Genomic DNA, 12,407 nt, shown 5'->3' with positions numbered 1-12,407 from the left:
CAAAATACTATCCTAAGGTTTCTGAACATCAAACACTAAGGGACTGGTTAAACAAACTTTGCTGTGACAAAATGAAAGTGGTTCTATAAATGAGGCTTGTTCCACCAAGGCCCTCCCCCAGGAGCCAGTGTTTAAACCTTTGGCATGTTGCAAATTTTGCCTATCATGCTCTTGTCCACCACTCCCAGGTCCAGTTTTTAGCTGCATCAATACCCTGGCTCCCTGCTCTTCCCCAGCTGTCACCTCTTAGCTGGCTTCATCCACCGCTCTGGAGCAGATGCTCAGCCTTCCCATCCCCATGCTACCAACTGACATCTCCTGATATCCAGCCACCTGCCTGCATTTTCGACCAAGCCCATAGATCCAGCAAATTTGAGAGGCTCAAAAGCTATCTTTTAGTCACCAACATGCCCAGCTATGTGTTGGGACACAGGCCAAGAAGGAACTCATGACTCATTGGAGAAGTGAGGTTGACTAGCCCATATCAGTTCAATGGCTCATGATACTGGGTTTTGAAGAAGTAACCTCTGCACACAGGGTGTTAGGGTGGTGAAGCGTGAATGACACTGACTGCTGGCAGCCTGTGATTTTCCATCTCTATTATAAGCTAAAATGACAGACCTGCTATCAAGCAATGATTGCATGGTTTCTTGGAATTCTCTGGCATTTTCACCTGGACATTCTAAGATCCAGTTGCCTAATACTGATATTTTCTTTTTCTTTTTTTCAAAAATTTTATTTTGTATTGGGGTATAGCCAATTAACAATGCTATGGTAGTTTCAGGTGAACAGCAAAGGGACTCAGCCATACATGTACATGTATCCATTCTCCCCCAAATCCTCCTCCCATCCAGGCTGGCACATAAACAGAAGAGTTCCATGTGCTGTATAGTAGGTCCTTGTTGGTCATCCATTTTAAATGTAGCAGTGTGAACATGACCATCCCAAACTCCCTAGCTATCCCCCAGGGCAACTATAAGTTTGCTTTCTAAGTCTGTTTTTTAAGTAAGTTGACCTAATACTGATATTTTCTTAATGTCTAGTTCTAAGTTTTTTCCCCCGGACTTAGCATGGAAATGTCATTCTGGCTTTTTTTTTTTTTTTTTTTAATTACAGGAAAATAACCTAACTTTAGAACTTAAGAGCTGCCCTAAAACTAAAATTCCCAACCTACATCTTTCTAATCCGGCATTCTGCCTGTTGACCCCTGGAAGGAAAGCACCATCCCCAAAACCCCAGCCTCAAACCTGCCAGAGGAGGCAGGGCAGATGCTGTTTGTCTTGTCATTAAAGTAAGAGCCAGAGGCAGTCCCGCTCTTAAAAGGTTAAAGCATCCAGAGCTCTAAGCCCTGCGAGTCTCAAAGCTGCATCACAGACTGTCCTCAGCCCCAGGCTACAAAAATCTGAATCCTTCCATCTGTATACATGGTCACAATATAAAGATCAGAAAATGTGTCTCCCCTCCCTGGTCAGAGTCTAGCATCTGCCTTCTGTCCTGCTAGGAGGGTCTGGGCTTGTCCTTTGGGTCCTGCAGCCAAAACTGCCCACAGGTTGACCAAGCCCCTCACCTGGCTGCAGGTCTGCCACCTGTCTGGGAATCACCCAGAACTTGGAGGCGGATGAGCCCATGCAGAAGGCAAGAGGACACAGGCTGTCTGGCTCAGTGTTTCCAGCCTGCCTGTGCCAAGGTCTCAGCAGCTGGTGGACAAAAGCCCAGCCTGACCACAGGGGGCTTTCCAGCAGGGCTTCCATCCTGTCTAACCCCAGACATCAATCACTCAGCTCTGTCCGGCACTGCCAGGGTACCCTTCCCTTATACAGACACAGCAGGGACACACACCAAGGAACTGCTCAAGTTGCCTCCTGCCAAGTCCACAGGGGATAAAGTTGCTCCTCCCAGGGAACAGAGACAGCCATGCTCTGTCACTACCAATTTGTACAAAACACAGGGCCTAATTCTTCACTGCTCACAGCAAGTCCCATTTGTAAAAGTGGAACCCTCCCCTGCATCCTAATCACCGACTCTAAGTGGCACAGCCAGCATCTCTGAAAGACGCCTGTTTTCTCTATTAAATTATGGACTCCCAGTGCTCAGAGAGGACCTCTGCAAGCAGCATATGGTGGAGACACAGCAACCTAGGCACCTGGTGTCAAGGGAAAATACAGAACCAGTCAACTCCACCATTGCGTATTGTGCTACTTCAAACCCCTCTCCCCCTTTTCCCAGCCAAAAGGAGGATCACTACCCGAGTGTGCCTGGGTCTGTAGGTTTCCACCACCCACCCCACCTCCACTTGGATGGACCCTCACAAGGACTTCCATTCTATGTTACAGGTGATCACAGAGGCCAGCACTGGCCAGGGCCAGCGCCTCATCCGCACACCCTTTGCCGGAGTGGACGACTTCTTCATTCCCCCAACAAACCTCATCATCAACCATATCAGGTGAGACTGGCCCACAAGCGCTAAGCTACTCCATGCCCCAGCTCAGCCCTCTAGGGGGCAGCTTTGCGCCGGGGAGGCCTGCTCCTTTCTTTTTCTCCCCAACTTCTTTGGACCACATCAGGAATGAACAGAGAAACAGGCACCATACCTGTCTTCATTGTTAAAGTTAAGAAAGGCACCCAGCTCCTAATGCCCTCAGGGACCCAAGGTCAGGAAGTCTTAGCTTTGGGTGAGGACAGTAAAGAGGAAACAACTGTGGTTAACTGTGTACCCTGTCCTTGCTATATGTTTAAAAAAAAAAAAAACAGGTAGTCCTCCAACCTGTTTTATGGATGAGGAAACTTAGGCTCAGAGAACAGAAGACACTGACCAAAGTCACACAGTCAGGAACTGGCAGAGTCAGACTAAATGTGGGTCTCCCACAGAAGGGGAAGGAGGTGGGGGATGAATTGAGAGAGTGCCACTGAAATATACACATGACCACATGTAAAATAGATAGCTTAGATACCTAAGACAGATAGTGGGAAGTTGCTGTGTTATAAGGAGCTCAGCCTGGTGCTCTGTGATGACATTACCTAGAGGGGGGTGGGGAAGGGCTAGGGAGGATCAAGAGGGAGGGGATGGATATATATATACTGATAGCTGATTCATGTTATTGTACATCAGAAACTAACACAACATTGTAAAGCAATTATCCTCCAATTAAAAATACATTAAAAAAACTTTTTTTAAAGTCGGGTCTCCTTTCGGTGCCCCCTTTGGCCTCATTCTCTAATAACCACAACCTGTGGCTCCTCTCGGAGGCCCCAGAACACCTGCTTTGCCACCATCCAAAAGAACAGCTTAGTAATAACAGCCATGGCCTCAACTGCAAGCCTCATCCCAGCCTGGCCACTGCCCTTCCCTCTTCCTTTCAGAGAACCTTGACACTTAGTCAAGGCACCACTGCCAGAAGGCTGAGCGTGCCCTTTTATAAAGTCATCAAGACCCAAATGTCTTATGGCAGTGTTTATGCCTTCCTTTACTCTGACATCAAGCACCTTTTTCCAGGAAGAAATGACTCATTTTTGCAAGCTGAAGCTGGACTTATAAAAATAAGGCTCACCCATTTATCCTTGCCCAAGGGAGAAAAAAACGGCTTTCTGACCTCCTCACCTCACTCCAGAGAATACCTCTAAGATGAACCTCTAAGATGGTTGTAAATGGTAAACCACCTTAAAGAAGATGAATTCATACAACAGTCATGCAAACTCAGGCACTGCAGAGCCTGTGTGTGACTTTTACATGACAGCTTCCTACAGGCCTGGGGTTTTCTTTCCTGCTTTCCCCATGCTCTAGCTCTTTAAGGATGCTTTAAAGATGCCATCACATGGGCATTTTCCCGTCTCTGAGGCATAGTTAGCTATTCAAGAGAAAATTGTGGAAGACATTTTCTCTACTCCGATAGGTGTACACAACCCCCAAAGGCCTCTGCAAGCAAGGGGTTTAGGCAGACTCTCATGCTCAGAGTGAGTCCTGCCTGGAGTCAGACCCTTTTGCAGATCACAGCCAGCCTCCAAAGAGGAATTTCACCAAGTCCAGATGCGGCAACCACCACCTCCTGACCTCTTCCAGTAAAGCGCCCACTCTAAGATTTAATCCTCCCAACAGCCGTCGAAAGGAACTGCCCTCTTTCAATTTGCAGAGGCTCAGAGGGGTTCAGCAGCTTGCCCCAGCTCTGCAGCCAGCAGGCACCACGGGAGCGCCAGGCCATCTGGCTGTAAAGGTAAAAGCTGTCCTCAGCCCCAGCCCAGGGTTCCTCTGACCAGCATCATCAGTGTAGCCAAGGGAGAGGCTGCCCTCACGTTCCGCTCCGAGGGTCAGGGACCGTGGATAAGACATCTGTCCTTGTTCTCTTGTATCTGCATCCCCAGGTTCTGACTCACCCATTAGTCCACAAAACCACTCAGAAATAGACTCACCTGTCCTGTCCTCCTAGCAGGCAGAGTCAGGGCAGACACCTCTTGTCCTTTCCCTCCAGCCACGGGCCCACCACTTCTCAGCTGGCACAAGGCAAAGACACCCCAGAGGGAGGAGCTGCTGAAGGCATAATTCCACTCCTTCACCATTTCTGAAGATGTGTGCATGTTATAGGAGCATAAATCCAGGAAGAGTCTATAACTCAACTGCACTTGGTTTGAGATCATAGATGGATCACTTATGAAACCATCTCCTGCAAAATAGATCTTATTAACAGGCTATTAGATCAGCAAAGGATAGAGGACAAGAGAAAGGATGCCATCATTTTAAGACAAATGGCAGATCCCTTAACCCCCCAGTCTTCTGACCTCAGTCTTCATCCCCTCCCAGGTTCGGCTTCATCTTCAACAAGTCTGACCCTGCCGTCCACAAAGTCGACCTGGAAACGCTGATGCTCCTCAAGACCATCAAGCTGCAGAGCCACGGTTGCCTGCCGCAGGCCATGGCCCACACCCACCTGGGCGGCTACTTCTTCATCCAGTGCCGGCAGGACAGCTCTTCTGAAGCCTCTCCACAGCTGCTGATCGACAGCGTCACAGACGCGGTGGTCGGACCCAACGGCCAGGTCACTGGCACCCCGCACACATCCCCAGATGGGCGCTTTGTAGTCAGCGCCGCCCCGGGCAGCCCCCAGCTGCACGTGCAGGAGATCTCACTGCGGGGGGAGATCCGAACCCTCTACAACCTGAAAGTGAGCCCGGGTGTCTCGGATGTAGCCTTCCAGCGCTCCTTCACACAGGGAGACCAGTACCATGTCTACGCCACCCTCGAGACAGAGCCAGACCTGCTGTTTCTGGAGCTGTCCACGGGCAAGATGGGTGTGCTAAAGGGCCTGAAGGAGCCCGCGACCGCAGGGCCAGCCCGGGCCTGGGCAGGGCCCCGCAGGATCGTGAGGGACAGCGGGCTGTTCGGGCAGCACCTCCTCACGCCCGCCCGGGAGTCGCTGTTCCTCATCAACGGGAGACAGAACGCACTACGGTGCGAGGTGGCGGGAGTGAAGGGGGGGACCGCGGTGGTGTGGGTGGGCGAGGTATGAAGCAGTCCCGAGCAGGCACCCTGTACATTTTTACAGACAAAAGCAAAAAACCTGTATTCGCTTTGTGGTTCAACACTGGTCTCCTTGCAAGTTTCCTAGTATAAGGTATGCGCTGCTAACGAGATCGGGTGGGTTTTAGGATGTAGGATTTCTGCCTTGAGCTGCGATGAGAACCTGCTGCCGTGTAAAGGAATCATCGTGCGCCCAGCCACGCGACACGTTACCTGGGCCGCCCTGGAACCAGGAGCTCCAGCTTTCCAGGCGGATGCTTCTGTCAGTTGCCTTTGCATCCTCATTCTTTAACACCGAGTCCATCCAGACTTCACCCTGCTGGATGGCCTGAAGCCAGGGGCTCCCAGGAGCGGGGCCCTCCCTCCTGGCCTGAGAGCTCTGGACCTCATTTTCTCCTTTGCAGCTGCTTCTCGCTTTTCTTTCCATTTGACTTGTTGCAAGCCTGAGGGAGAGCCAAAAAGACTTATTGCATCTTGGGGATGGGGAAATCACTCACTTTATTTTGGAAATTTTGATTAAAAACTAATTTTTTATAATCTCAAATGCTAGTAAGCAGAAAGATGCTCTCCCAGGTCCAGCTGTATTCTTCCCTGCCTTAGGCCATGTCTCTGAGAGACACTACCCCACATCCGACAGCCAGAAAGAAGACAGTGGCCATCAAGGGGACTGGGGTCCTCTACATCACTGACACCCCCAAGTGCAGATCAGACCACCACATTGGTAAAGGCTCCTTTTTCTGGGTTGGGACCCCAAGAGACCAAGACAAACCCTGTGTGCCTGCTTATCACCACTCAAGGGGGACATGTATTAGCCTGTCCAGTACCCCAGATTCAGGGCTGACCAAGCTTGCCTGGAAACATGCCTGCAGAACAGTGGCCTCCAGGCTCAATGCAGAAACCATGCCCTCCTCCAAGGATTCAAGTGGGGTTCCTTAGGCTATCCTTTTAAAACCCCACTCTCTTCTGCCTGTGGCCCTCGCACTCAGCTCGCACCCAAGTCCCTGCATCCACGAAGCACAGACAGCACATTTCAGTGTTCCTTACACATGGGTCCCCATCTCCCCAGGAACACACAAGGATGTGGGAGGCCACTGCCAGTACTCCCAAATGTGGTGGGCTCTCCAGGGCAATCAAAGAAGTACAACCCAACAGATCCCATATCGGAGAATCTCAGCAAGGAAGAGGCTCCCTTGGGCTCTCTAAACACCCTTCTCATGCACATCGGCAGGTTTGAATGGTCATTTTTCAAGCCACCTGAAATAGGAAGGGGTGTGGTCCCATCACAGAAACATCAGTTTAGATGCCTTCTCCTGTCAACGTGGCCATGATTTTCCTGAGCTGCTGAGAAATGGCCTCTTTCAGAGAAAGAGAGACATAGACTCTGTCTCACTAGAAATACAGCATCTCAGTCCCACCTAACTGCCCAATCCACCTGCCCCCTCACAGAGCTCCTGGTATCAGCCAGTCCTCTGGTATGTCTCATGCATCTTAGTCCACCATACTCTTGTCCCCAAAAACTCCCGGGAGTGTGCCTAGACATATACATTCACAGATTTTTGTAAGATAAAATATGTAGATATTTGAGGAAACTGACCTCAAAACCTAATTATTTAGTTTTACAATAACTGGGATGGATGGAAAACACATCTCACCTTTTTTTTTTTACTATTATTCCTGCCTCAATCTCTTGACACATTTGCTTGCACATCTGTCACTGAAATTTCCCAACTTTCATAAGCTTCTTCCTTTGGGAAGACCTTCTGAATTATGGCAGCCCCTGGAAGAAAAAGAAAGTGTCTGAGTCTACATGAAGAAGAACCTACCAACTGCCAGGCCAGAACATCAGCCCCTCTGTGTTACAGGATTCCTGAGTAAGAGACTAGTCCAGCTGCAACTGGCTTCTTTCACTGGGAGTGACTTCAGCGGCACCTGTTCCTTTTCCACTATTCATTCCACTTTCAAGTGTGGAAAGCTTATCAGCCTCTCATTGTCATCACTGTGTAGTTACAAAGCTGGAGACAGCCAGTTTAGGTCTTGCTGCCAGCATTTCAGATACAATTAAATAGGAGAAGGGAATCACAGCCCTGAAAATTGTGAAATTTGCAAATTCATAAAGGCAGGAAAGTCCATGTTTTTTCAGCAGTGCAGCCAACTGAAAGGCTGGCCTGGACTCCACCTGCCTCTTCCTCCCATACTTCAGCCCCAGCGGAATTTCATGGAACACAGTCTGAAAGCCACTGGGATATGAAGTCATCACAACATCCAAGATCCTTCTTATGAACACGAATCATCAGCTGTCTACTAATACTTATATTAAAGGAATATTTGTTTTACCAAAAGAGTCACCCCAAAAGTCACTCACGTAATAAACTATTTCAAAATTACTGGATTTTGAAATAAAATTCATTGCAGAAAAATTCAACGTAGATATTTTTTTTCAGACTAAGAAACACAAATAAACCTATAGTGACGTTAAGGATTTGAAATAATATCCTCATTCTCCTTCTGCCCAAGTGAGCAGGACCCTACATGGAGGTATTGGGTCCAAAAGCCCACCCAGCCATTCACAGACTGAGAGTTGGAAGAGGGATTTGTCTGTCCTAGAAGCCTGCATGGACTTCTGCACAAGGAAGGTTGGGTGTGAATCACCCAATACCATCATCCCATCCCCACAACACTGAACCAGCAAGTCCTGCCTGGGGCTGGCCCAGGCTCCCTTCTTAAGTATTCATTCAAGTCATTCCAAGATCCTACTATTTTCCCCAAGCCTGCAGAGGTAGCTGGAAGAGCCCTGTAAAGTCTAGGCAGAGGCCACACTCATACCAAGCTTCAGATTCTATGACCTAGAGACGGCAGCACAGGAGACAGAAACTCAGTCCCTGCGATTCCTACCCCAATCTCAGCCTCCCAGCTCCAGGTTAGTGTCCTGGAGGACAGCTCTCAAGCCCAGATAAAGCCGAGAACCACCTGCCACCCTAGGGAATTGTAACAGCTGAGTCTTCACAGAGGAAAGCTGCCTGAAGCTGGCTTCGTGTGGCCCCACTTCTTTTCTGTTGACCAAATAACCTGTGAACTAGTGGAGATTTCAGAACTGAGTTGTGAAACAGATTCACGATGGATATATTTTTCTACAAGGGGCTTAAAAAGTAATCCGATTCATTTCCACAGTGTGTTCCATTCAAATACCATGGATGCTGCACCCTCTTCGTTATCGCATTGCACAGCTCGCTCCCCTATCCTTCTCTTCAAAAGCCAGCCTCCAGGAGCACTGATACTGCTCCCAACTCTCTCCTACACATCCACCAATCTACCTCACATCCTCCTCTTCCTCGCACCCAGAACCCCCAGGAATGTGCACTCCAAACCAAGACACCAGATGGGCAAAGTAGGATGACAATGATGCTGACATGAAGTCCTTTGCCATCTCTCCCCACCCAGGACCCCAGATCCCACTCCAAGTGCAATCAGAACCCATGGGGACACAGCTTCTTGCTGCTCAAATCATACCCCCAAGCCCTAGCTCACAGCCCTTTGGAGTTTGATGAGCAAGACTAGAGAGAACTCAGAACTGTCAAAGAAGTCCATTATGATCAGACAGAAACTGCAGGACAGGAATGGAGACCATGCCATCTCAGCCAAGCCCTGAAGGGCTGAGCTGCATCCCTCCATCCTCACCTGTGCTCTGCCTTTCCCGCTTCCTTCCTATGCCTGGAGACTCCTGCTCATGAACCACTCCCACAATTCAAGGGCCAACTCACCACCTAATCACCACACCAGCTCCCCCAGGGGTCTTTGCATGCTGCTTCCTGGCTTTGGGGTACAAGTGAAAAGTCATTCATCGGGCCCAATCCTATACTATTTGCTCCCAGATTGGCACACAGCCAAAGTAGTTTTGTTCAAGAAAGTCATTAGCTGCCTTGATTGCTCTCCAAAATCATAGAGATCATATAGAACAGAGGGGCTTAAAAGAATCAAGGGGGAAATACATAGTATTTATCCTCAAGGTGCGACTACAAGACCCCAGATACCAGGTGGAATGCAACCAACTTCCTTTAGTCTACACCAGGTTACCTGCTGAGCCACTTGAGGATTTGAGTGTCTTATCTGGACCTTCATGATTTAGGCACCAGCCACCCAGCAGACACTGGGAGCCCAGTAATAGTGGTCTCCTGTGAGCAGTACTGGGAATTTAACCAAACACAATGTGTGAAATTATGGAAGATAGAGAAGAGCAGGGACTGACCTTCAAAATTCACAGCAAGGCTTCATTAGCCAGCACAAGAGTATTGAGCATGTGCTTGGTTTTTGCACAAAACCACACTTCACACACCCCTCTTCCCAAGCTCACCCCTGTGGTCCCAGGGAGCAGGCCATGCCCTAAAGGGCTGTAGAGGGCTCAGCCTACATGCCATGAAAATAACTTGACTCACCTCTACTCCCACCTGGTGACATGTGGCTCTCTACCTGTCACCAAGGCAGGATCAGACAGTGCTGCCCCCTGGGGGCACCTTCTTCTAAAGTATTTCTGAGGAATGGCAACCATGAAAAATTGGCTGGAGATGGGGCCCGAGATATTTCCTAACTCTAAACCTTCATCTGCTGCCCAGTATAATATCTGCCATAGCTTTAATAGTTGTTGGTCCCTGGCTCCTTCAGCTGCTTCAGAGAGGTGAGGGATGGCAGTCTGCAAGCCCCCCTGCACCCCAGACCCACAGCACAGCCTTCTGTGGTACCCCCAGCCCACACCCTGACTGCCTGCCACTGGCCAGGCCCCTTCTCGTTCCTTGACCCTTCATACACCACCCCTCTCCCCGTCTGCTCGTGCTTCCTGAAGGCCTGTGAGATGATCTAAAAGCAGACTAGGCATGGAATTTTGCTGCAGTGTCACACACGCTGTGTTCATGCTGTAGTCCAGTGAACGACCCTCACAATATGAAGTCACACACACACGCTCCGCTTGTCCCGTTAGGATTCTCCTCCCGCCCCACCTCAGAAAACTTCCGGATCTCTCATGTCGAGGCAGATTACATTATTTTGAGCAGTTGTGTAGACTCCAAAATATATTTTCTGTAATCACTGGTATTTCTCAAAGGTCTCCTGTAATTACTATACATGTGAATTTTTCCTTATTTATAAAATATATATAAATTATTTTTAATACATCAACTTTAGTAGAAATTTGTACCAACACAGTAACTGTATGTGGCATTGGAAATAAGTTTGTGTTTATGTTAACGTATTGCACAGTATTGGACACGCCGTGTATTTGCAGTACCACTTGATAGAAAGATGTTTCACAGATTATCATAAAGTATTGTCATTGTAAATGCTCTTTTTCTGAGGATTTTACAATAAAACTTGAAAAAAGTTACCTTTTTTTGGTGCCAGTCTATGTGCACTTGTTAAAGTGAGGATTGATTAAGGAAACCCAGGCCTGTATAGGTTCATGATGGTCAAGGCAAATTGGCCCCTGCTCTGACCCAGTCCAGAAAGAGGCTGGACAAAGCAAGCACCTGACTCCAGATGTATTTCTTCCCCATGTCGAAGTTTCAGCTCCCAAAATGCACAACTGACATCTGGTCCAAAACTTCTCATCACCTGCCCTGCAATGCCCTTAAAATCCACCCCAGCCCCAGACTAATTCACTCTCAACTCCAGTCACCCTTGTTTCTCACTGCAGTAGACTTTCAACTGGGATATAGAATGTATAAAGTGCTCAGTAATCACCAAGCTACCCATGTGGAACACCTGCCATGAGCCACGTGGTGCTAGGGAGGGGGCCAAGGGTCACACAAAGGAGACACAGTCCCTGCCTTGGTGAGCTTCAAGTCTACTTCACCATGACCAGCAGTGCAAGTTCTTGAGAGAGAGAGTGTGTGTGTGTCTCTAAGGTTAGTGGGCATGCCAGAGACCCAGAGAAGAGTTGCAGTTCAAGTTCAAAGGTGGTCTGTTGGCTGAATCCCCTCTTCTTCAAGGGAGCTCAGTCTTTTGCTCTTAAGACTTTCAACTGATTGGTTGAGGCCCACCCACACTACAGAGGTTAATCTGCTTTACTCAAAGTTTACTGATTTAACAGTTAATCTAGGGACTTCCCTGGTGATCCAGTGCCTCAGACTCCATGTTCCCAATGCAGGGGGTCTGAGGGGTTCAAGTCAGGGAACTAGATCTCACACGTCACAACTAGGAGTTCACGTGCCAGAACTAAAGGTCCTGCAGCAAATAAGACCCAACAAACAGCCAAATAAATATTTACAAAGTTAATCTCACTGAAAAGAAAATACACAGAAACATCTAGAATAGCGTTTGACTAAGTATCTGGGAAAACCACAGCCTAGCTAAGTTGACAAAATTAACTATCATAATCACACAAGCAGGATGTTGCTCCCCACCATCCTGAGGAAGTAAACTGCTTTGCACCCAGCCCTGTGATAAGCACTTAATAAGCATCTGTCTTTAAACCTTACCACACCCAACAAGGCAGGAGGTACTATTATCATCTCTATTTTATAAACAAAGAAAACATGAGGCTCAGAACAACAGAGCTAGGATTCAAATTCAAGTCTTCAAGGGCCAAACATATGCTCTTAACCAGTAAACCTACTCCTTTCAATACCCACCTTGACAAAAAGATGGAACCCCAGCTGCTCCAGCTTCACTTCTATGCAGATCGCAAGGGGCACAGGCCACACACGCTAGGGGCTCTGCTCTGCATGAACTTCTGTCTCAAAGAGACGACTGCCCAGACTCTTCCTAAAGATTTGGGGTCTGGCCAGTCCCCCTAAGCAAGAGGAAGTGCATCTCATTAGGACCCAAAAACTCTTGATCAAAAGCAGACAGCAGCAGTTGGCTTGCTCACTGCCCACAGAGGCTGGGCTTATCACCGCACACACTCTGGATT

The 12,407-nt window shown here is 48.5% G+C and overlaps 1 protein-coding gene across 1 annotated transcript in view; it reads left to right on the top strand.

Annotated features, from left to right (window-relative positions):
- Positions 1 to 6,005, top strand: part of FSTL4 (follistatin like 4) — a 537,703-nt gene extending 531,698 nt beyond the window's left edge. Inside the window, exons 15-16 of the mRNA XM_055553669.1 lie at positions 2,334 to 2,443; positions 4,793 to 6,005. Coding sequence (XP_055409644.1) covers positions 2,334 to 2,443; positions 4,793 to 5,498 — 816 coding nt within the window. The 3' untranslated portion in view covers positions 5,499 to 6,005. The remainder of the gene's footprint in view (positions 1 to 2,333; positions 2,444 to 4,792) is intronic.
- Positions 6,006 to 12,407: the final 6,402 nt, after the last annotated feature.

The sequence above is a fragment of the Bubalus kerabau genome, chromosome 1 (genome assembly GCF_029407905.1).
Source record: "Bubalus kerabau isolate K-KA32 ecotype Philippines breed swamp buffalo chromosome 1, PCC_UOA_SB_1v2, whole genome shotgun sequence".
Lineage (NCBI taxonomy): Eukaryota > Metazoa > Chordata > Mammalia > Artiodactyla > Bovidae > Bubalus > Bubalus kerabau.
Note: the sequence above shows the minus strand (reverse complement) of the source record. Positions and strands in the feature narration are given on the sequence as shown.